The 27,431-nt window shown below is 36.0% G+C and overlaps 1 protein-coding gene across 2 annotated transcripts in view; it reads left to right on the forward strand.

Moving 5' to 3' along the window:
• The first annotated feature begins 19,428 nt into the window (after positions 1-19,428).
• LOC114339787 (sorting nexin-13) overlaps positions 19,429-27,431 on the forward strand; it is a 236,149-nt gene continuing 228,146 nt past the window's right edge. For both annotated transcript variants that reach the window (XM_028290473.2, XM_028290474.2), the window contains exons 1-2: positions 19,429-19,588; positions 19,640-19,754. In XM_028290473.2, the coding sequence (XP_028146274.2) occupies positions 19,642-19,754 (113 nt within the window). In that variant the 5' untranslated portion in view covers positions 19,429-19,588; positions 19,640-19,641. The remainder of the gene's footprint in view (positions 19,589-19,639; positions 19,755-27,431) is intronic.

The following is a 27,431-nucleotide window of genomic DNA, read 5'->3' on the forward strand; positions in this document are numbered from 1 at the left end:
TGTACAGCGTATGAAAAGGCGGATTATCGACTCTGATGGAAATGCGTGCTTAATTGATAGACAAATGATCATTATTGAATTTTTAGGGAATGAAATTCCTCAATGTGTACAAATAAATTTATGCAACTTCCGCGTTGAACCGTATGTGCAACCCGTTGTACAGTGTTTCAAATGCTTGCGTTACGGCCACACAGCCAATCAATGCAAATCAAAAAATGAGAGATGCCGAAGGTGTACAGATACCAGTCATACGGAAGAGGAACGTAAAGAAGAAAACATGTGCATCTATTGTAATAATACCAGCCATCCTTCAGTATCACGTGTCTGTCCTGTATACACAAAACAAAAAGGGATAAAAAAATTATGGCCTTAGAAAATATATCTTTTAAAGAAGCAGAACACATATATAACAACCCGTCATATGCAAAAGTAACTACTAATAATAGATTTTCCATATTAAGTAATGATAATAATTTTCCGTCCCTACCAAACACTTCAGGTAATAGCTCATCTACTCTTACTATTAAAAAACCAAAATCAATGGCTAAACCAAATACATATTAAAAAATCAATTAAGCGATCACATCCAACCTCTCCTACAGCTGATATTATGCCACCTAAAAAATCAAATAAACCTAGTCAAAAATCTAAACCCATTATTCCTATCCCCTACAGAGAAGAGTTTATAGATTATAAAGAAAAAACTATAATGCTAATTACATCTTTTATAAATAAGTTTCAAAAAAATTCTCAATTTTCACTTAATACTCTTACGGAATCCAACATCAGGGATTTTGTAGAGAATGCCTTCGTTTCAAACGATCCGACTGATATTATGGATACATATAGTGAATCTAATTCAAGTGAAAAACATTTTTATTAATAAGTTCTTTTAATGGCTAACAAACAAATATTTAGAAGTCAGTTAGTTATTTTACAGTGGAACAGTAGATCAATAACAACTGACAAAGGTAGTTTATTAAATTACCTTAATACAAACCACGTTGACATAATCATTGTTTCCGAAACTTGGCTAAAGTCTAATAGTAATTTTTGTATAAAAGGGTACAATTTCTATAAAAAAATGTCGAGATAATGGTTATGGAGGCGTTGGAATTTTTATTTTACAAACCATAAACTATCAAGAATGTGTAATAGTCCCAAATTTTGAAAACGGCATTGAAGTATGTGCAGTATTTATTCCGGATATAAATATATCTTTTGTTTCAATATACAAACCCTCTGATATAGTTGTGTCAAAAAAGGATTGGTTCAATTTATTTCAACAGTTTAATATTTCTCGTACAATTTTTTGTGGTGATTTTAATGTACACCATTACAGGTGGGGTCCTATCCCGGAAGATCGTGGTGGAAAGGTTTTAATAGAGGTTATAGATATTTTGGAACTAGTTACCTTAAATGATGGATCACCCACTACGGTAAATCCAAATGGCAACCACTCTGCAGTAGATTTAAATATTGTCTCTCCTTTCTTGGCGGATTTGATAAATTGGTCCGTACGAGAAGATACACTAGGTTCTGACTACTATTATATACAATTTGAACTCCAGATTTCCCCTACATCTTTCGAAATAAATCCTGCATCCAAATAGAACGACTCTCGGGCTGATTGGTCAGTTTTCCAAGCACTTATTGAAAATGAAATCAATATTAACTTTTCTTTCAATGATCTAGATAACTGTCAACTGACAGAACATTTATTTGACGTTATATCTTCAGCAGCTTCTAAATCAATGCCTGTTAAAAAACCATTTCTTCCTTCTTCGCCAAGGCCCTACTGGTGGGACGAAGAGTGTTCAAAAATAGTAGAAGCTCGTTCCCAAGCCCTTAAGGTTTTTAAAAGACAAGGAAATTTTCCCAATTACCTGGTCTATCAAAATATTTCTGCAAAGGCTAAACGCGTTTTCAAATTAAAACAATGAAATAGCTGGGTGAATTTTATTAATGAACTTAATAGATCTACTCCACTTTCTAAAATTTGGAATTATATAAAATCAATTAGAAACAAATGTCACCATCAACAGAGACCTCCATTAAATGACGATTTAATTGAGGATGTTTTAAATCAGCTTGCCCCGCCCTCAGTCTCCAATATCAACGTGGAAGATCTAAATAATTTTCATTTTCGGTCTACTTTTGATAGTACTTCTGAAGCTTTCACCTTTTCAGAGCTTTCTTTGGCACTAAAACAAACCAAGAACACGGCTCCTGGTTTGGACGGCTTTACATATAAAATTTTACACAATCTTCCAGACAGCAAAACAAATCATTTTAAAAGTTTTCAATAACTGGTGGTTGAAACAAGATTATGCTGAGAGTCTTAAAAACATTGTCATATGTCTAATACATAAGCCATATAAAGATCCAAAATTACCGTCATCATTTCGACCTATATGACTTATGTCGTGTCTTACTAAAACATTTGAACGAATGATTAAATTTGGACGAATATTTTATTGAAAGCAATTCTCTTCTACCCATTGCACAGTACGGATATCGTAGAGGTCATAGTACTATTGATGCATTGACTCATTTGGTTACTGATGCACAAATATGTTTTTCTCAAAATAAATACATGTTATGTTTATTTCTCGACTTAAAAGGTGCGTATGATGTGGTTGATTTGAGTATCTTAAAATCAAAATTATGTGGAATGGGTATCAGCAAATGGGTAGAAACTAATATAATAAACTTGTTTTTAAACAGGAAATATGTATTCGTGATCACAAAAATGTACTCCACGCACCAAGAACGGTATGTAACGGGTTACCGCAGGGATCTATATTGAGTCCACTCTTCCACTCTTATTTAACGTATACACAGCTCAACTGCATGGTTTGATGGATGACACTATAAAAATTATCCAATACGCGGACGATATTTGTTTTTATACCATCCAAGATTCATATGAACAATGTATTAGAAACTTAAAGCATATTTTCTGCTGCATGCGTGATTGGGTTAATAATATGGGTTTTAGTTTTTCACAGGACAAGGCAGCGGTAATGGCACACCGAGAGAACAATTTTTTTTCTCCTAAAACACCGATTTCTTTGAGCAATATTTCTTAAAAGTTAACATATCCTATTAACTTAAACATACCGGTTCACATATAAAGAAACGAGTTTTTTAAACACAACTCAATAATTTCTTACAGAAAATTTCTTCAATACTAAGAAATGCATTAATGGTTACATTTAATTTTCTTATCCTAAAGTTTTTATTTCTTAAATTGAAAACTACAAATATTTTGCAGTATAAGAAATATAATGTTAAGTTAATCCATATTTATATTTGTGAACAAGAAATTTTCTTGCAATCAAATAAATATTTTAAACCACAAGAAATAATTCTTCAGAAATACCCTCTGTAGTAACTGTGGTTATAAAATAAAAACTTTGTCATTAATGCCGAAATGTTACTTGCAAAGAGATTTTCTTCCACAAAAGAATTGCGCAGATTAACTATTTATGATTTTCTTCCACAAAGAGATTTTCTTCCACAAAAGAATTGCGCAGATTAACTATTTATGATTTAGTCGTCAGTGTTTGTCAAGATGGCGTGATATGTTCATGTTCATATAGATGGATTTTGGAGTTATTGGTGTTCTTTAAAAATTTACGGATATTTTGAAGGTACGTACATATATAGGTATTAAATAAAAGTAAATTGAGTAATTTAAGATGTAATAATAATATTGTTGCGTATCCGAATGTTTAAAAAAGGAACATAATAGTATTTTTATATGCTTTTTAGGTATAATGATGGACGACTCTGAAATAAAGGAGCTTATTATTCTAACTGGGAAATATGCCACAATTTAAAGCTGGGACAGAATGATATAATATATAGCTTCAGAACAATATTAAGAAAGGAGTTATTAACCAACTGCGGGGCCTTCCAGAAATGGTAGAACTTCATATATGTAAGTACCTTTTTAAAAATGTGTATACTTATGTATCAACTATAATAGGTTCTTTGAATGTATCGTCTTCTATAAAAATATACAATACAACGCTATATCAAACATGGCGGGTGCAACGCTGAGGATGCTTTCTGTTAATTTATTTGAGATAAAGAAATCAGTTAGTCTAAAAGAAATATATGTTTATGGTTAAGAAATGTTATTGCCAAAAACCGTGAATTAGTTAATATGTATTAAATGACTTAGATGTAAACTAATAATACTCTCCCGTAATAAAATTTCTTAATGATTAGGTATGCTGTCTCTTTTAGATTATAAAAATTAAGAAAATTACATATTATTATGTCTGATTCAATGTTTTACATTGGTTGTATTTTCCCTCTTGTTTTAGCTAAACAATGTTTATTGTGTGACTTAATATTATACAGATAAATAATTAGTATTTCATTAACAAAAAGAAAAAAATAAACAAAGATGTGTAGGTTAAATAATGCCATGTTTGAACTAAATATGATTGATTATTATTAGTATTAATAGTTCTTATGTGGGGCCGTGTATTTCTTTTTTTTTTGTATTTCTCAAATTTGTCAAAATAAATATCTATATCTTTATAAAAAAAATTTATTAAAGTAAGTTTACTCTTTCTACATAACGATTTTGTTTTAGTGAATTGCTGATATACAAAGTGCTATTAACAAAAGAAGGAAAATTTGAGGAAGTTGGATTTACCTCTCCATCCTTTTATTGTTGTGTAGAAGCCAGTGGTTTAAGAGTGGAGAAAATATTTGTATGTAATAATAACGTTTTATATCTTGTTTTATTAATAAATAATGATTTTACCTTAACACAATGATTTATTTCGCCGTATGTAATATCACTTTATTTTCAAGAAATATTAACTTAACTCTAAATATACGTTTATCTCTGCGAAATATATTTCTTAACATTAAATACATTAATTATTAATAGTAAACTAATAATATTCCTTACTAAGAAATATTATTGCTCAGAAAGAATAGTTTTGTAATGTGTAGAAAATATATTTTTATGACTAATAAAATTAATTAACATCAAGTGTAATTTCTTTCTGATAAATGGGTTTGAAGTTTTCCAGAAAGTGATAGTTCAATCATGTTTAAGATATATTTCTTTGGCTATAGTAGAATTTATTTGAAATATTTTAGAAAATTATATCTTACATACAAAGATATATTTCTTAGGCAATATGCCAAGTCGATCTTTCTTAAATATTAATAAAGTTTCTTTATGTCAAGAATTTTTTTCTCTCGTTGCACAGACTAAAAACCTCTGATTTTTGTACCATAGGTGATATTACTATTCCCATAGTGACAGAATATAAATATCTAGGTTTCCATATTGATAATAAGCTTTTATGGACGAGTCACATAAAACACGTAAAGCAGAAATGTGAAAAAGGGCTTAACCTTCTGCGCGTAGTTTCCAAATATAAATTTGGGGCAGATGTTAATATATCCCTTACATTTTATGAGTCCTACATTCGATCAATAATGGATTATGGATGTACACTTTACGCCTCAACTAGTAAGTCAAATTTATTAATTTTAGACAGAATACAGTATAAAGCAATAAAAATATGTCTAGGAACTATGGTCTCCTCACCAAATAATGTAATTCTTGCTCAAGCACAAGAACCGCCCTTGTGTTTTCGTAGACAATATTTAGCGAACAAACAAATTATAAAATACAGGACGTTTAGTACATTTATGGTCAAGAAAATCACAGATGTAGCAGTTCAGAGTTTTATAAACAAATATTGGAGAATTAAAAATTCTCCTCCACTTGCTGATGCTTTTATTTTACAGAAATAGGGAGGCTCATTACAGAAAATCTTCATCCAATTCTGAAAGTCATTATTTTAAAATTCACCCAGTATTACCAAAAATTATTCCACACATTAACACTTGGAATTACAATAGGCGGCATTCGTCAATATTATCGCGTTTAAAATTGAATCATGGACGTTTTCCAGCCCATTTGTTTTGGATAGGTATCTTGGACTCTCCGCATTGTACCCATTGTCCGGAAAATCCTGTAGCCGATATAAATCATATTTTCCTGGAGTGTCAAAAATATACTGCATATACAGAAACGCTGTATCAAGAACTAAAAAACTTACAAGTCTACCGATTAGTATCACTACTCTATTAGCACAACAAGACAAAGGAATTTGCGATATTTTAATTAAATTTATCTTAGAAGCTAAAATAGATATATGAAAAACTAATTATACCTAGAAAATACAACCAATTTTAAATTAAAAAATTCTGTGGCAAATAGACATGCTCTAATGCCATCCACTCTCATCACACACACACACACACTCACACACACACACACGCAAACACATACACATACACATACACATACACGTACACGTACACATACACATACACATACACATACACATACACATACACATACACATACACATACACATACACATACACATACACATACACATACACATACACATATACATACACATACACATACACATACACATACACATACACATACACATACACATACACATGCACATACACATACACATACACATACACATACACATACACATACACAAACACATAAACATACACATACACATACACATACACATACGCATACGCATACGCATACGCATACGCATACGCATACGCCTACGCATACGCATACGCATACGCATACACATACACATACACATACACATACACATACACATACACATACACATACACATACACATACACATACACATACACATACACATACACATACACATACACATACACATACACATACACATACACATACACATACACATACACATACACATACACATACACATACACATACACATACACATACACATACGCATACGCATACGCGTACGCATACGCATACACATACACATACACATACACATACACATACACATACACATACCCATACCGATACACATACACATACACATACACATACACATACACGTACACATACACATACACATACACATACACATACACATACACATACACATACACATACACATACACATACACATACACATACACATACACATACACATACACATACACATACACATACACATACACATACACATACACATACACATACTCATACACATACACATACACATACACATACACATACACATACACATACACATACACATACACATACACATACACATACACATACACATACACATACACATACACATACACATACACATACACATACACATACACATACACATACACATACACATACACATACACATACACATACACATACACATACACATACACATACACATACACATACACATACACATACACACACATACACACACACATAAAAGGATTTGACCAATTCGAGCGTTAAGTGATCCCTGCGCATAAGAGAATTTTCAAAAAATGAATGATCTGAGCCATTCATCTGTCTGTTTTCGGCTAGCCGACCCCAGCTCATCCCTAGCTTGACGATTTACACGTAAAACTCAACGAAAAATACAAGTCGATGAGCAACCAAACATACATTTCTCTGTAGGCATTAAGCGGCAGGTACGGCAAATTTAAATCTGCCGATGTTTCATTTGGAGGGATCGGCAGAAATTGTAAAAAATAACCAGGCCGTTTTACGTCGTTTAATGGATATTGTAATTTTTTTAAGTTATCAGGAATTATCATTTAGGGGACACGATGAATCAGAGCATTCGTTAAATCAAAGTAATTATAGAGAATTAATAAAATTATTTAAGATATACGATTTGGAATTTTCTAATTTACTTTCTGATTTGAAGATATTTAACGGTCTGTCTAAAACAGTACAGAATGAACTAATATAAACAATTAATTACATTTTGAATAACTTTATTGAATCTAAAGGTACGTATCCACACAAGGGTGTGGATCGCTGACGAGCAGCTCCACATAATGGATACGTTGGTGATCGCCGCTCGGCGCTCACCCTCTTAGATTTAACCGATTTGCGGTTTATATGTAAGGTAGCGCATGCCGTATCCATTTGAGCAGCTACACCCAGCGCGGATCACCCTTGTATGGATACGTACCTTGAGATTCAGAAAACCATTTGCTTTTCGCTAGAAGTAGATGAAACTTCTGAGTGTCATGTCATTCACAATTATTAATTGTTGTTCGATACGCGTTACGTGGTAATATTTATAAGAGGTTTTTAGGTTTTACAGACGTGAGTAAAGGCAATAAGGCAGAATATATTTTTGGTGTTTTAAAAAACAGATTAAAATGTTTTGATACCAAAAATAAATTGGTGGGGCAAACTGAGGCAAACTTATGACGGCCCTGCCGTGATGTCCGGTGAATTGAATGGTATCCAGGCAAAGGTTAAAACTATTGCACCACAAGCTTTATTTACTCACTGTCATGCGCATAGAATGAATTTAGTTTTGCAGGATGCGTGTAAAAATTTTAAATAATATCGTCTTTTCTTGCCAGTTTACCTCGAATAAACGGACTACTCTTTTAGAACAATTTGTTTCGAAAAAAATGTAAACAGTTTGTCAGACGCAATGAAATTTTAAATCTCGGTTAGTTTTCAGTAGTAATAACCCAAGGACATTGATAATTGTTCCAAAAAATTTTATAACAGATTTCGAAAGCTTGTTGCTTGGAAACAGACCGACGCCGTAGGCGGAGGTCTGTTGCCTGTAAGCAACAAGCTTGAGAAAGTTGTTAAAAAAATTTTGAGCATTTATCAATGTTCGAGGGTTATTCGGATAGAAAATTTTTTGCTGGTTATGAAAAAAAAATACAGAGCAGAAACAATTTATTTAAATGTGCAATTAACAAAGGAACAATTAGAAAAATTTAATGAAGATCCAGACATGTTAGTTTCTATAACTGATGAAGATGTATTTCATATTTCTATAAGCTTACTTGTTAGGTTCCACATGGTTTTGACAGTAGCTTCTTTAAACTCTGTACCATCTTTTCTTCTCATGTTCACAGCCCAATCCTTTAAAATCGACGCCAATTCTTCCACCGTCCGATTTCCATCTAATTCATATTTTCTATCATTGAAAAAGTCCATAAACGCTTTCCATACAAATTTTTTACTGTAAACAGTATTCTTTGGTATATTTGATTCGATAATTTCATTAATATTCTCATCAGTATTACAACCAAATCGTGACATTTTGAAATATTGAATATTTGAAATGTCAAAATCGAAATGAAACGAAATGTAGGTATCCATAGCTACATGATTGAGTGAAAACAGCCCATGGGATCTGTTTTCAGTATAATGTTGGTTTTATTCGTTGTATTCAATCAGATGACCACAAATTAATTGATTTCATTGGATTTCTAATTGAGCAAAAAATTTTCACTGTAGCAGATTTTTGTGAACAGTTTTTGGAAGTTTTTTATTTTATTATCGAAGGCGACTATTTTGAAAGTGATGATATCTCGATCCGTGAAGAAATCGGTTTGAGAACTGTAATAAATGACTACTCCTTTAATAGTCTTTCAAATATTTTTAAGAAAGTGTTTACCCAAACCGATTTGATATTCATTGTTGTTTAAAATCAGTCAACTGGCATTATTTATTTCAAAAATAAAATAAGAAAGCTGGTGCAAAATCTCAGAGATTTTCTCAGAGATTTTCGTAATGATAGTAGGTAGTTTCCAATATATACACAGACACAGTGACGTTTTGGATTGGCTTGATATTTCCGAACCATGCCAAAAAAGACAAAGGCATGATACCTATCTCGAAAAAAGAGTATATTTTGAAATTTTGGATAGGTACCTACTATTATGCAAATATGTAGATACTAGTTTTTCGAATTTTGAATTTTGTAAATTTTTGACCCCTTTGCCCAAGAATTTCTAAGACATTTATTATTACAAGTTAAGTACTTAAAAATTATGCGGATACAAATATTTTCTTCGGAAAGTGGGATAAGTTACAAAATATGTATAATTTTATATAGTAAGCACTGCCATTCATTACAACAAACTATTCATCTCTTATTAAAACTCTTCTTCGACCTCAAATGAACGGGAGTCCTCTTGTTTCAAAAGAATCAAAACGTATTATCGAAACACCATGAAACAAGAGAGAATGTCAAGTAAACCAAACAAAAAAAATCGAAAAATTTCCTATGATGATTTAAGCCTTTTAATTAGATGGTATATCTATATGAGGAGACAAAAAACCTTACCGACTCTGTCTCTAAGGCCACGAGCCGGCATTGCAATTTAAACTTTTTTGGTTGTGGTGAGTGGCGCCTAGGGAGTTGATGGGGGTGAGTTCTCGTTCATGTCATTTTAGTCCCCCTTACTATCCTAGAAACGGTTTCAAATATTTTTCAATATCAGCTTTTGTTTGTGAGATATAGCCCATTGTAAGTTTTAAAATTGACACACTGTATAAAATTACCATGAAGACGTTGAAAATAGCCCCATAGAAATATCATGGCCCCATATAAACTCGACGAGGACCAGCGGATGGAATCAGCTGAACTCCTCTTCCCCACCAAGGAAATCCAGAATTTTATAAAAATCTTTCCAACAATGGTAGAGGAGTTCATAAAAGAGGAAATACGAACCGCTGGTCAGGAAATGAAGACGGGGAAAGCTCCTGGTCCCGACGGGCTGCCATCAGAGGCAATTAGGATATTAGTAACTGAGAAACCAGGCTTGCTCAGAAGAATATATGTATAACGACCTACTGCAGAAGCAAGAGTTTCGCAGGGACTTGAAGGAAGCGAACCTAGTTCTCCTCCTAAAGCCTGGGAAACCCCCCGATTCTGCATCTTCTTATCGGTTAATATGCCTTCTGGACTGCCTTGGTAAGTTCTATGAGGGACTTATCAAGAAGAGGCTGGAAGGCATGTTGGAAGATGAGAGAGTGTTATCAAATCAACAGTATGGGTTTCGTAAAGGTAGATCGACAGTCGACGCCGCGACCTGGATAAGGGACGCGACAAAAATAAGCAAGAAAAGATGGGACATAAAAAATGCAATGTTTTGTTGGACATAAAAAATGCATTTAACTCAGCAAACTGGGGCCCTTCTAGTAGACAGAATCGTCGAATGGGCCCTAGAATATGTGGCCAACATAATAAAGGACTACTTATCTGATAGAACCGTATGCATATTGAAAAAAGGAAGAAAAAGATGACCGCGGGAGTACCCCAGAGGTCAGTCCTAGGACCCTTTTTTTTTGGAGGTCGTCTGACATATGTCTCCGATGCCACTGCAGCTTCATGGGCTTATTGTGCCAACCATCCTACCTTTTATGTCACCGAATCCACAAGCTTGGTTCCACGTACCAAATTGTACATCCCTAGCATGGGTTGGGTGGCATATTCTGCTGGACTTAATTTTGGTTGTCCATAAATAGCCTGCCTCTTGTGATCCAAAGACTCACACTCGTACAGTACATGATATGCTGTTTCAGTTCCCCTATTACACAGTCTGCAGTTAAGGTTCCCTTCGTACAGCCCAATTCTATTCAGGTGTCCTTTCAGGGCACAGTGACCCGTGAGAAGACCTGTTATTATGCGGAGCTGACTCCTATGTAATTTTATTAGTTCCTCAGCTCTCCGTTTTGAGGGTTCCCTTATTAAGGGCCTCCCGTGTCGCTGACCAGGTACGTTCCCCCAGTATTCTTTGTGTTTGTTTTTGACCCATTCCCTGACTTGTCCCCTAATTATTGTTTTAGGTACTCCTAGAGCAGGTTCTGGGCCCAAATATGAAGTTGATGAACCGTTCCTTGCCAGCTCATCTTCTTTCTCATTACCGTATATACCGGTGTATCCTGGCACCCAGAATAGAGTTACACTATTTCTTTCGGCCAGTTCTTCCAGTTCTTGCCGGCATTCCCATACCAGCCTTGACGTCACTTTCGGGCTCATTAGTGCCTTCAGTGATGCTTGGCTGTCTGTAAGTATATTGATCCGTCTATTTTCATAGGCCCTCAAGTTGTTCATTGTGACACACTGCAGAATTGCGTACATTTCCGCTTGAAACACTGTTGTGTATGTTCCTAGTGAAAAACTGAGTCCTACATTCTCTGTTTCACTAAAAATACCGGCTCCAGTGCCTTCATCGGTTTTGGATCCGTCCGTATACCAGATCGTTCCCCTGATTTTGCTACTGATGCTGTTCCACTCCCTTCGGTCATTGATTTCTATTCCGAAGTTCCTATTAAATGTGTATTTTGGTACCATGTGGTCAGTGTATCTATCAGATATACTTACCCCACCTTGGTTCCAAATCTGATTATGCCCAAGATTCTCGTATTTATCCCTTGGTTTTCCTTGCAGCCTGTATGCTCCCATCCTCACTTCCCCTTTGATGAATATATCAAGAGGGGGTAGGTCTAACAGGGTTTCCAGTGCCGCCGTCGGTGTTGTTTTTATTGCTCCCGTTATTCCCAAGCATGCAAGTCTTTGTATCCTGCTTATCTTGTTTATAGCGGTTCTTTGCTGCATCTTTGTCCACCATACCAAGGATGCATATATTATTATGGGTGCCACAATCGTTGTATATGTCCAGTACGCCATTTTCGGACAGAGTCCCCATGTTTTTCCATGTGTGCGTCTGGTCAGCATTAATGTCGCCTCCGCTCTTTTAATTACTCTTTCAAGCTGTCGGTTCCAGGTAAGTTCTGGGTCCAGTATAACCCCTAGATACTTTACCTCTTTAGACAGCTCCAATTGTTCACCATTAAGGATCAGAGGCCTTAAGTCCTCCAGCTTCCTTCTTCTGGTGAACGCAATTGTGACTGTTTTGGAAGGACTAACTCTCAGCTCTTCTTCCTCAGTCCATTTGGTGACAATATTAAGGGCCTGCTGCATGCGTTCCCTTACTATGTTTTGGAATTTTCCCTGAACAAGGACTACCAAGTCGTCTGCATAGCCCAGGGTTTCATGGCCGTTCAATTCCAGGGACTCAAGCAAATCGTCCATGACAAGGTTCCATATTAGCGGGGGCAGAACACCTCCCTGCGGACACCCTCGTCGGACTTGGGCGATAATGCTCTCCCCTAGAATGGACGTATATACGAGTCTCTGTTGTAGCATGTGGTCTATCCACTTGCAACACTTGCAACAAATTTCATCGATCCCTTTTCTCCTCGATGCTCTTGAGATTGTTTCTAAGGATATGTTATTGAACGCTCCTTCTATGTCCAAAAAGGTCGCTAATAGTACCTCTTTGTGCTTGAGAGCATATTCAGCTTTTTCTACAAGCTGATGTAATGCTGTCTCTGTTGACATTCCTGCTCTATATGCATACTGGTTCTTATGTATCGGTCTGTTTTCCAATACGCCATCCCGTATATGCCTATCTAGCAGTTTTTCTAGCGTCTTAAGCAGAACAGACATAAGACTTATTGGTCTCAAAGACTTTGCCCCATCCTGTCCAGTTTTTCCAGGTTTTGGTATAAAAGTTACTCTGATCATTCTCTATTCCTTTGGAATATATCCTAGAGCCAAACTGCTCCGAAGCACTGTACATATGCTATTTGCCAGAAGGTCGGATCCCTTCTGCAATAGTACTGGATAAATCCCATCTAATCCTGGCGATTTATAGGGTTCGAATAAGTGTAATGCCCATTTTACTTTTTCCCCAGTTACTACTTTCTTTGCTGTCTGCCATTTCTCCTTGGATGCCCACAGAGGGGCATCTAGTTCTGATTTCTGGCAGTTCTCCAAAGTTAAGTTTGTAACTTGGGAACCGGGGAAGTGGACTTTCAGCAGTTCTCTGATAGTTCCTTCCCCTGTTTCTGTGTACTCTCCGTTTTCTGTTTGGAGGGTATATATCGAACTCTGAGGTCCTTTTGAGAGAATCTTATGGAGTCTGGCGTATTCTGGAGTTCTTTCTATATCCTCACAGTACCTTCTCCATGATTCTCTTTTCTGCTTCCTCAGAGTTTTATTGTACTCAGTTAGGGCCTTTCTGTATTCATCCCAACTGATATTCTTGTTCATTGCGTTGTTGAATTTTTTACGAACTTTCCTTCTTAATTCTTTAAGTTCCTCATTCCACCAGGGCACTTTCCTGTTGGATTCCTTATTGATTGAAGGACAGTTGTCATTATACGCCGAGATGATTGTGTTTTGCAGCTGCTCCACAACCATTTCGAGGTCTGTTGTATTTCTTATCGTATCCTTAGTCTGTTTTAAACTATATTCCAGGTTAATTATTTATATGGGAAATAAGCCACAATTAAAATGAAAAAAATAATTTTTTTAACGTTTCGAGTTATTAAAAAAATAATATTCCAGGTCTGCTTTATAAGCCTCCCAGTTAGTTTTCCTAGGGTTACGATAGGTTTCTAGGGTACATGTTTTTTCCCCTACTTCAAATTGTATGTGTCTGTGATCCGAGCAACTCGCATCATCAGACACACGCCAATTTGTAATTTTATTGCTAACGTAGTTGGTGGCTATCGTTATGTCTATGACCTCCTTTCGAGCACTAGTCACAAAAGTCGGTTTATTACCTGAATTTATTATGTTCAGCTCGTTTTCCATAACAAATTCGAGTATAGATTCACCTCTTACATTCGTGTTCGTACTTCCCCACGTTGTATGATGTGCATTAGCATCACAGCCGATGATCAGCTGGGTTCTGGATCCCCTGCAGTCTCTTACCAGCTGCTCCACTTCCTTAGTTGGAGGAGAACCAGGTGCATCATATGGAAGGTACGCCGATGCGAGCGTAATCGCTCTTGACACCCTTCCCTTCCCTGGCCTTATCTTGACTGCCGTCAAGTCTCTAAAACAAAAATTTGTTAACGGCAGTATGTTAAATTTCTTTTTGATAATAATGCAGGTTCGAGGTACCTCGGAGGTTCTGTCATATATGAGTTCCCCTCCAACTCCCCCTAACCCCATAATATTTCCCCTGTTCACCCAGGGTTCCTGAATAAGGGCCACATCGAATTCCCTTTTTGCAGCCGAAGCAGCCTTACTGTGCTGCAAGTTAATTTGAAGGATTCTGATTCTCCCCTCCATCTTTTCTCCAAGGACTTTAAAGATGACCATTCCGAGTCTGTAATAAGCTCGGAAACGGTTCCTCTCGAGGGCCCTGAAGGACACTTCGTCTATAGAGAAGGCCAGGAGTACTCCTTCCTTCTCTACTTTTTTGTTTAGAAGGAGCCACCCTCCCACTCTTAGTTCTGGGTTCTGTTGCCCCAGTCGTGTTCGGATAACTCCCTCTTCCTGTGCCTGGCCTGGTATGAATACAAGAACTTTGGGTCTTTTGGGAAGATCTTTGGATTCGACAGCCGTCAAATCTGCGTTCTCCCACAAACGGCCCAGCCGTTCCACTGCACCTGACAGCCAGTTTTTGGTGTGTTCATTAGCGGGGGTAATCCATAACACGCCTCCGCTAAAGGTAGTTCTGGCGAACTGCAGTGGTTTACTGCTCCCCGAAGGAGCTTCATCCATTGCATCCGCAATCCTACTCTGGATCAGGTCAGCTTGAGCCTGATCCAGTGTTACCTCAGGATGTCGTCGACCTATGATCGGCATCCTGAGTCTTTGTGCGGCCTCTGTATAAGAGTCAGCAGGTCTGGAAGCCTGCTTCGTTTTTTTGGAGACCTGGGGTGGTGTAGCAGAGTACTCTCGGGGTCTCTTCTTACCTTCTTTATCGGGTCCTTTGTCTGTCCCGATAGCAGATCTAGAAGTGCTCACTTTCCTCTGCATCCTTTTCCGTGGTCGTTGTTCCTACGTACCTTCTGCCATTTTTCTTTCCTTTGTCTGTTTCCTCTTCTGAGCCCCAGACAAACGTTTTTTGTCCGACAGGTCCATTCTTTCAGCCCCTGTCGTGATTGTATCAGCGGTTCCCTGAGTTCCCGCTGATGCTTCACTGTCGTGTTCTATTGTCTCCACGACAGTGCTTGAGCTGGAGGACTCGTCCGAGTCCGAGATCACTCCAGCCTCTTTTCTTTTATTTTGTTCTTGGTCCATGTTTTATCCCACGAGTAGCTAGGGAAGTTTTGGTCACCTGTGCCAGAGCCCCGCATTAACACAGGAAGGCTAATAAAACCAGGGATTCGCCCATTTCCCGGAGTTCGCATAATAGCGGCTTAGCAACCCCTAAGTCCCGTAGGAACATCCTCTACTACGCCAAACCTTCGGCTTATGCTGTTCCACCTTAGCTTGAGGGGATTTTTATTGTGGGTACCTTCCACTTGTTAAGGCAAGCCCCACACCTGGCAAACATTTCCTCAACAACCACCAGTCTGCCAGGCACGGTATGATAGCAGTCATTCACTCTCTCATGGAAGGGCTCATGTGTCGCACGATTTGGGCTGATACCAGGTCCTGCCTCCTGCGACACATGGGTCCTCGTCATCCATCCTCTCAAAGCACAGGTCAGCTGCCTCCCCTAAACTGTGCTCCACGTGATCCGCGGTGCCTATTCTGTGGCAGCCCACATTATTTAGCAATCTTACCAGCGAGTGTGCGAGGAGCGTCATGCCCTCCGACAAGTCCCGAACTTCATGTCGCACCTCCCCCTCTCACTGGCTCACCCTATCAGCCATTGGGACGCGCCAGATGGGTCGTGGTCAACCCCCCGTGGGTTTGCAATCCGCAGGAGAAGGGAACTAATCCCAACTACTGCAGACTACAATCCCCGGCTGGGGATCCTAGGACCCTTACTATGGAATATATTTATAATGGTATACTAGAAGTAAACAAGGAGAGAGGAGTGAGTGCGATTGCATACGCAGACGATCTAGTTTTACTAATCGAAGACGAAACGAATGGGGGAATAATAGAAAAAGTAAATAGAGAAATACGAAAGACCGCGGTTTGGATAGAAAGAAACGTCCTAAAGTTAGCAGTAGAGAAGACGGAAGCCATAATCTTAGGGGACCGAGAAAAAGAAATATTAGGTATATTTGAATACAAAGACCCCAAAAGACAATGAAATACTTAGGTATAATATTTGACGACAGCATTACATTCGGACAACACATACAAGAAGCATGTCGGAAGGCGGGAAGGCAGAAAAAAAGGACCTCCACACTACACATACTGATGCCAAATATAGGAGGTTCGGGATCTAAGAAAAGAACGGTGATGATACAAACAATCCTATCTATAGTTTATACGAGGCCCCAGTGTGGCACGAGGTCCTTCGAATGAAAAAGTACAAAGACATGCTTCTTAGGGCTCAGAGAAAACCTCTGATCAGGGTGTAGCGCGTACAGAACCGTATCAACCATTGCCTTACATATGATGGCTGGTGATGTGCCGATGCGCATCCTGGCTGCAGAAAGAGTCCGAATGTACCAAAGGGGCAAGGAGGCAATAGGTTCAGGACCACAGGAAAGGACGAGAAGTCTACAGATGTGGCAGAGGGAATGGACAGCCGAAGTCGAGAAGGCGGCCTGGAGGAGATCCCTGATTCCGGATGTGGTGAGGTGGTACGATTGCCGGCATCGGCGCGTCCACTATAACTTCACACAACGGGACATGGATCGTTTAGGAAATTTACCTATCGTATAGAGAAGACGGAGGGCGATCTATGTCCCGAGTGTGGACTAGTGGATGACGCGCGGAATGTTATTTTCGTGTGCCCTGCATATCACGCGGGGCGTACCGAGCTACAACTGGGTCTGGGATCCCCTCTAGGTGAGCCTCATGAGCTAATCAATAAAACTATCGATAGCAAGATATACTTTGACCTGATCATTGCTTTTGTTACCAAGACAATCAAGCACACAGAGGAAAAAGAGAGGCGTCTGTAAGCGGGATGACCAATCGTCATTTTTCATTTTTTAACGTGTTTGTGTCATGCAAGGCAGTCAGCGGAGGAGGACCCTTTACATCCAATCTACGCTAACTGCCCTTATTTTATTTAATTTATTATGTTTTATCTATCTATTTATTTATTTATCAATTTTATTTATATAACATTTTACCACTTTTATTCTAATCTTATTTAACTGTGGTGCGTGTCTCAAAAGGTATTCAGTAGGTGGAGGACTTGTACCTTCTACTCAGGCTGAGTGCCTCTTGTGTTTCTCGTTTTGTGTCTGTTTTTATTTCTGTTTTCCTTGTTCTACCCGCATCCGTCCTGGGGCAGGACCTGGGGCAGCGGGAGAGGACCTTTTACATCAGACCTTACACCTTTTTACGTCAGATATGCACGCTAAGTGCGGTTCCAGACCCGTCGGCTGAAGAAATAAGGGGTGAGTTTAGTCGGTAGGCGGCCTCGGCATTACAAGCCGAGAAACTTATATCATGTCCAAATGAAATTATAAAAGAGCAAGTACAAAGACTGACTACTTAATACGATAAAAACATTAATTTCAATCTGTTAAATCATTTTAAAATATAATAACTATGCATCCAGTTTCCGGAGGTAATAACAACGAGTGGCGGATCCAGAGGGTGGTCACGGGGTCATCGCCCCCCCCCCCAAACAGAAAACAGAAAACAAAAACCGAAAGGTGTCAAACAAAAAAAAGATTTAGGCCCATCCAAAAAATAATTGAAAACCCACTTTTATCCTAGGAGTGGTAAGACTAAATGACCTTTCATCAGAGAAAGGTAATTAAATCACCCTCAAGATCCATGACCCCGCCCCCCAAAGAAATTTCTGGATCCGCCACTGATAACAGCATGTTTTCTGTTTTTAACCCTTCCGGTAACTATGTCGTAGCTGAAAGAAGTTTTTCAAAATTGAAATTGATTAAAAACTACTTCTGGACTTCTATAGGACACGAACGACTCTCAGACTTGACGTTGAATCTTCTTGGATGCTTTAATAAATAAGTTTGCCGAACAATATTATTTGGGTAATATATTATATTGGCTTGTAATACGAACATTTGAATTTTTAATAATTTTTTATACTCTACAGCTATATTTAATAAATATTTTGTTCAATACGAGCGTTTTTGTTTCTTTTGTCTAACATTTTTTTAGCACTATCATATCCCATATCAGTCGTGGAAAAGGGCCCCGCGACAAAGTTTGAAACGGGGCCCCTGCGGGGCTAGCTACGCCACTGGTAAGAAAGGATTTCTGAATACCGATTTTACATCCTCTGTGGGGGTGTCATAATATCCAATATTTGACATTTTTGCAGTTGAAACTAGATCTTTAATAATAAACGAGAAAAGAAACAACTGTATTTTTGTATCATGGCATGGTTGCTCACATACAAAATATAGGTAGGTACATTGTAACCACTAATTTCTAAAGACTTTGAAAAACAATTTATTATGTCTAATCAAAAGGTAATATAGATCATCTTCAATGAATATAATCAAAACAAAGATAAAATTTATTTTAGGGGAAGGTTTATAGGAGGCGTTGTGCTGGCGAATTGCCTGTAGCGAGGCCAGAGGTCATCAAAATTAGAATAAAACAGAAGTTTTGACAACGTCACTATAACGTCAAATTTGACTAGTAAATAACCTCAAAATTATAGTATTTATTTCAAATTAAACTAATAAACAAGGTAAAAACTAAAAACGTTGATGCTTGAAAACAATACAATTCGATTATGTTATTATTTTACGATATAATTATTTATGCGCTGAAATAATCCATTTAAAGAGGTAATTAATAAAGGATATTTGGGGAGGTCAAACTGAAAATATTTGTTTCAGATATGGAAACAAACACTGCTGGATGGATAGGCCTAATTGTAGCTTTATGTTTAACAACTTTTGGTGTGTCATGGCTGTTAATTATTACAATAAGTTTACTATTATTTATCATAGGGTAAGTCAAATAATTATTAATTATAAGAAAAAGTCCTGGACTTTATTTCAAAGAGATACTTAAAGTATTTATTGTAAAAGTCTAATCCAGTAGTTCTCATTCTTTTTGAGTGATGTTCCACAAAATACTTTTTATGGACATGTTGTACAAATGTCCATTTTTATTATTTTTGGTACCACCTAACTGACATACCTATCTAGCTAGGCAATCTAATTAACTATAGTAGTGGTGCTGATTTTGTCTGTTTTTGCATTTTGTGTACCACCGCAAATAATGATATCTATTGGTAATTCATAATGTCGTGGACCTGACGTAATCATTTAGTGATGTCGATCTAGGAACGAAACAATGATATCAGGCCTTGCTAAAAATATGTAGTTCTCTTCAGTGCGTTATCGTAGCGAGACAGACGAACTAGTTTTTGCGTTAGTGAAATAGCTTTAATTTTTTTTAATTTTTTTTTGTGAATATTAATTGATAACTTTGTATTTAACTTATTTCGTCTTAAAACATAATACCAGCAGAAGTGGTTCTAATTTATTTAAACAATAATTGTTTTTAAACAAATTGTATAAATCAGTTTCATCTCACGAACAAATTTTTTTTTCGGTTTTTTTAATCATTCTGAATAAAAAAGGTTTATTGTAATTTTTCTCTAAAGTTGATCGTTTTCAACTTATAAACAATTTAAAAATGAAAAAAAAAACAAAAAATGATGATTTTTAAGGCTCAAAAACACATAATTATTTCTGAATTCACCAAACCTTGTTCTATCAATTTCTGATATTTTGGTTTGGGCTTATTTGATTTTAAAACCTTGCTTGTTTATAGCTGTTGAGGCCCTTATCACAACCTAAAAAATGGATTTATACAAAACTGTTCAATAAATTAGGACCACTTTTTGTATGAACCTCTTGAACATTATTCTCCGGTATTTTATGAAAGTGATTATTATACAAAAAATTTCATTGGAATATTTTTCCCAAGAAATTCGAGGTTTTCGTCTCCTATAAACATATTTTGCTGAATTTAAAACCAAAATTCTATTTTTTTTTTCTATCATACACTGATTTGTTAATTTATTTATTTGTCCTCTAGATATTTTTCAGTTCTTAAAAGGATTATTTATAAGCCAAATTAGTGCAATGTAAACATTTTACATTTTTACACAGCAATTTTTATTGGCAGTGAAGACAGGAAGTTGTAAATTTTCATTACATCTTTCAATGTGAGATAAAATAAAAATGCGATGACTAACTAATTTGTTTAAAATTAGAGAAACATAATATGTCATGTTTATTGGAAATACTCTCTCTACATCATTTAGCACGTGCAAATCCTACACTGTCGCCTAATTTCCTATGAAATTAAAATGGTGAATGTTTTTAGGTTCCATTTATTTTTTCGGGCATGCCTATTTATGAGGTTCACGAGGTTTTTAACTAACAATACCACCAGTGGTACATGTACCACAGATTGAGAACTGCCGAATCTGGTTAGATTTTACAACTTAACTGATGGATTAACTTGTTTGGATAATTTTAATAGAAAAAATTAATAATTTGAATTAAATTATTAATTTCCAATAAGTTACTATTCTTAAAACTTCTTTAGTAAAATTGGAAATTTGTCTTATGGACTTCACTGCTGTTTTTACTAATTTTTGGAATCTATGTTTATATCTATCATCTGTTACAAGTATCCAGTGGCGTAGCGTGAGTGTCACTGCCCGGGGCGGAAGACAATTTTGCCGCCCTCTTATCTAGGTATTTTAATTTAATAGAGAGTTATCAAGTAAAATTCTATCTATCCGTTATTTTGACACGTAAACGCTATTTTTATACGGTATAAGTTTTAACGTATATGTAATTTTAGAGTTATCAAGTGGTAGAATTTGTGCTTCACGTTCACGTTAAAAGTTGGTAGCTGTCAGTCACTAAAGTATTTGACAGCAATATAATTAAATTTAATTAATTTTTTTTTTCTATTTTTGGTTTCTTTTACCCAAGATACATAATATTTTGTAATTTTGCTTGGTTTTGTACAATTTGGGTTTCAAATTTTTTCCAAAGAAATATGAAAGAGACCTTAAAACAAGCAATAAGGTACTTAAGGCCAATGAACTTGGCCAATGTACTTGACGAAATATAGAAAAAATTTTGAAAATAAAATGTTTTCCACCAAATTCCCACTAACTCTAACTCCAAATGTTAGCAGTTGGTCAACCAAAAAAACAAAGACAAAACACCTATTAATGTACAGAAGTAAAATTTCAAAACAAAGAACAGATTACATAACAAACTCCGAGTCTTGCCGAATTGGTGCGATTCACTGCTAACGTTACCGTATTTCAAGCCCGCTATTCCACCTACCGTAACGGAGCCTGTTAACGTTAAAATCAGTTCCGTTATTCAATATTCATACTGCGCATGCTCCATTGCTAAAATAACGTTACCATATTCTCCTAGAGTTACTTGATAACTCTCTAATGTATATACATTACACACATTAATTATAGAGAACTGTTCGGCGAGATCAGTCACCATTATTTTGCATTATACAGGTTAGATTTTAAATAAAAAAGTTTATCTAAGTTTTACAATCACGTTTTTTAATACAAAAATTCTTTTACTTGAACCAATTAGATACATTAATATAACTTAGGTTCCTATCACTTAAGATTAGATACACCTTGACGATCGACAAGATTAAAAAATAAAATCAATTTTTAATTAGAACTATTTAGAACGATACTATAATGTTATATTTTTATTTTTATTGAAAAGTAATATATGAGTATTTGTTAGAATTAAAAACAAAACTTCCGTCTTCAATTAAAAATTTATGCGTCTACTTTTTTTAATGGCAAAGGCTTTTATTACACCGTCAATGTCTATCGCATCACACACCACTTGCTCAATAGACAAAATAACCAAATTAGTTAGTCTTAGAGTACTCATTGTCGATCTTAAATATTTTTTAATCAATTTCAATTTTGAAAATCTTCTCACAGCTGGCATTGCTTATAGTAACTGTGAAAAATATTCGGAAAATTTTTAAAATATTGGGCAGAGTAACTTCCAGCTTGTATTTAAAAATAAATTTAAATATTTCAAGTGAGTCTGCATTAATCAATTTATTTTCGTTAGCCTGTAGCAGCAACGAAAGTCTGCAGTCGAAGTCTCTCCAGCTTGAAATCCTGCTCGTCAATTTCGTCAGATGCGTAGTCTAGATTACATTCAGTGTTGTCTGGATGTAGTAATATAGCCGGCGTTAGATAAGAACACTTATCCGTTAAATTCTGTAGCTGTTGAAAACGCTCACGAATTTCTACAATACCTCTATCTAACGAAGAAAACAGCTTTTGTCTCAACTCATTTTCACAAGACAAGTTAGCATGGACAAGCGCCAACTCGTAACTCTTAATGACGAATTTTTTCAAATCAAAATGTACACCGGCCAATTCGTAACTTTTCTACTACCTGACCCTCCCAACTCGCAACTTTATACAGGTGAATTCGAAACCATTGTTTACTTCTAATACCCCAGGTAGATAGGTTAAAAGGTAAGAAATAAATTTGAACAGTAACGGATTAAGCCAACACGGGACATATAGCATATTATGTATGCGAATGGTTCTTGGTTTGCTCAAAAACATGTGTATTATCTGTACCTATAAAAAATAACAAAAATTGAAATCTCTTAATAAAATAATTGAAACATATGATATGTATACACCAGGGCGGATCTGTAAAAAAAACATCTATTTGCGTATGTGCGAGGTGGCATTCGGATTTTTGCAGATACAGTTAGGTGACAACTTCAATAATAATAATTGATTGACTTACGCTCCTTCTCAAATATGCCCGGAACATTAATAAAAAAATTAATATATTTAAAAATTTCGAAAAACATTGATTTTTTTCTACTTTCTTTGCTTATAACTTTAAAACGATTCATTTTGGAGCAAAGTCGTAGGGAAATAAAATAAAGATAATTGAATTTTGTATGATATAAGACTAGTTAAAAATGTCTTAAATTATTACCCTTTCTGTAAAATAGCAATAAATACAAAATAAGGGAGCAAAATAAGCCTCTTCAGTGTTTTTCAACAACTTTGGTTGCACTTAGAACCTTCGTAATTCGCATAGAAAATCCTTATCATATGTACTTAAATCGTCCACCAAATTTCATTAAAATCGACCTGATAGATTTTGCATAATAATTTTGCAATCTAAATTTTTTAAAGATTTTCTGAACAAAAGTAGACCATTTAGAAGTTTGCTAATTTTTTTACATATAAAGAGGCACTCTACCTATCCAATACACTTTACATAATTAAAATCTGATTATCTAAGCGGCCTCAGCACTGTTTCAAAGTTATAAACAATTCTTTGGCATCCACGTTCACTCATTACGAAATCTGTTACAAGTATTTCAGCCATTTTAACAAAATTTATTTCGACTTTCTCATGTAACCCGTCCAAGAGACAATACCTACATGATGAATAACTTTTACACCACCTTCAAAGAGGGTAATTTATACAAGTACATACCTGGAATACCGGTATTAGATTATCAACATCGTTAGTAATTACTTAGAAAAGAAAGTTACAAATTCACCGGTACTTGGTGGGATACCGAATAATTATCTGCGCGCCAGAGTTACCAGTTGGCCTGTAATTAGGATGGGGGATTAAAATAGTTACGAATTCACCGGGACCCGTTAGCATCTCAATCCGTCAGTTCCGTCATCAAAAATATGCTTTCTTGTTATGCACCTACGAGGTTTTCTGAAAATTCCAAGTTCTTCCCACATATTTTTTGCATAACCTACAGCGCCATTTGCCCATTCCTCTCTTTTCTCTGTCAATATCATATGCAAAGAATTTACTTTCTGAGCGCACAATCTTATGTCAAGTCCCCTTGTTTGTAAATATTTTTGTGCATTATTCACTTTATGTAGCGCCGGTTGCCACAGGCCCAAAAAACAAAGAAAGGAAAATGACTGCATCGAAACTAGTAAAGCATCTGCATCTGTCCTAGTGTTTAAACTTTCACCTACCTCTGTCAGTTTTTCCAAAGTGACGAGAATGTCTTTGTAATGATGCCATATCACATTTACGGCAACGCCTCTTGCACTCCACCGCGTGTCTTGAACCCTTTTAAAGATTTTGCCTGTAGCTGGTATCGGAACTTCCCAACGATGTGTCGATGGAGAAAAAAATAATAGCAACGTTTTAAAGTGCCGAAAAAAGTTACTGAATCCACCTCAACTGAGGCAGCGTGTAAACAAACTAGGTTTAATGAATGATTTGAGCAAGGTTCGAATTCAGCTTTAGGGTGTATTTCTTGAATTCTTTGCTGAACTCCTGAATACTTTCCAGCCATAACAGCAGCATTATCATATACTTGGCCTCTACAGTTGCTTATATCTAGGCCATCAGTTTGAATCTTGTCCAAAATCATCTCTGAAATTCCTTCAGCAGTTTTGTCTTTAGTTTCAATGAAATGTATAACAGATTCCATTACTTTTACTTCCTGATTTTCAATTACTACGTATATTAATACCTGACTTATTTGATCTTTATGAGAAAGATCTGGAGTGCTGTCGAATATAATTGAATAATACTTAGCCTTTTTTATTTGTCCGATGATATGTTGGCGAACATTATTTCCCAAAATGGCAATAAATTTAAAAATGGTTCAAATATTTCTAAAATATTTTTAGTATTTATTGTTAAATTTTGCCGCCCGGGGCGGGCGGCACCCACTACGCCACGCCACTGCAAGTATCATGAGATGCCCTTTTTTTCTGGGAGGAGGAAATCTTCATAAGACCGTCAGGGTAGACCGCAGCACCCCAAGAAATTGGTGTTCTGTCCTCTACCCTGGTGTGTGGGATTCAGTCCGCTTGCCCGATTCAGACACCCATGAAGCCTAGCAAATCAATCGTGAAAACGCAACTGCCTACCCACTAAAACCCCCTCATTCCAGCCGTGGACACCCGGTATGTATTTTTAACAAATGTTACTTCGGATGTCCCGCTGCTGACCCTATCTCTACTCCATGTCAGTGGAGCTGACTGTGAGGAGTAGTTATTCTTTTATTTGTTCCAGAAATAAAACATTGAGTACTATGTACAAAAAGAAATGTAAACTTACGTGCATAGAAATCGGCCCACTTAAAAATTTGGTCATTTTTGATGTCTCATATTTCCTAAACCTGTTGGCCGATTTAAGTGATTTTTTTCAATCAAATTTTACTATACAATAACCGAATATACCAATGACATAAAATATTTAGGTATATTTACGTCACTGAAAAATACTAACCTAGAAATTACAATTGTCATTTTACCATATGATATTGTGAAAATACTGTCACAATCGATTAATTTTGTGTCAAATTATCTTTATTCGCGTCATTGATTGGTTATCTATTTAGAGTATTATTGTAATCGCCAACCAATTATACATCTTTAAGTATAAGCCGTTTTAATATGCAAATACCCGTCAAGGAATATATAATTTTCTAAGTTCAATGTATAATAATCACAGAGGTTCCTTTTTTTTTCTGTCACTTCCAAATGTAATGCGTTAGAGAGAATTCGATAATCTGTGACGATTGGGCTGATCTGTATATTAAGTTTCTTAAAATGATTTTCTGATTTAACCCATTATACATGTATATTAATGTTTGTTCATTTGACGAATGTTATGTATTATCTGAAAATAACACGTAATTTTCCTGGACTAATATCGCCTCAGTTGGTCTGAATAGGAAACATTTTAAAAATAATATTTCCTTTATTTTTAATAAAATTAAAAACTTACTTATTAATGATTTTTGGTAACTGGTTTAGCAATAACATAAAGATCATGTAATTGGTTCGTCAGACGTCACTCGCGATAAATAATATCCTTAATTTACTTAATTTGACTAGTAGTGCAGTCAGTAAGGGTATTTGACTCCAAATTCCATACTACAGCATCAATTTACTTGATATTTTCACGAAGTGGAAGATGGAGTGGATATTGAGTTTGAACATAGAAATAACACAATAATAAAATCCACGAGGAAAAGATTTCCTGTAGTTGGCTGTATACCATATATTACAAAAACGACTAAAATCCTTTATAAAAGGTATATTTGTTAAAATCCCTAAAAAGAGCTAGGTACATCACAGAACTAGTTTTCGATCGGATGACCGATCATCATCGGTGCTGACGTAATTCTAACATGCTCACCACCAAAGTACAAAAATATATGAGTAAAAACCCTTTAAAATTGATCTGTCGTGGAAACAGATAAAATTTGTGAACTTAAACATGGATGTACAAAATATCCCATGTATTATTCTCCAGGTACCATATATACTAAGGATTTCCACAGTTTTCACTGTAGTCCTTCACTCAACCGTTCTCTCCAGCTCTTTCTGTCTTGCCAGTCCCCTTCCTGTAGATTTCTCACCATTGCTTCATCTCGGAAGGATCTTCGGGTCTGCCTCTCTTCCTTTTTCCTATCGGGCTCCACTCTGTTATTCGGTTTATCCACCGATTTTGGTCTGCTCTTCTGACATGTCCGTACCAGTTTAATCTCTTCTGTTCGATGTAGTCTATTATGTCTGAGTTCACTCACATTCTTCTCTTAATCTCTATGTTATTTTTTGTTATA

This window comes from Diabrotica virgifera, chromosome 4 (genome assembly GCF_917563875.1).
Source record: "Diabrotica virgifera virgifera chromosome 4, PGI_DIABVI_V3a".
NCBI lineage: Eukaryota > Metazoa > Arthropoda > Insecta > Coleoptera > Chrysomelidae > Diabrotica > Diabrotica virgifera.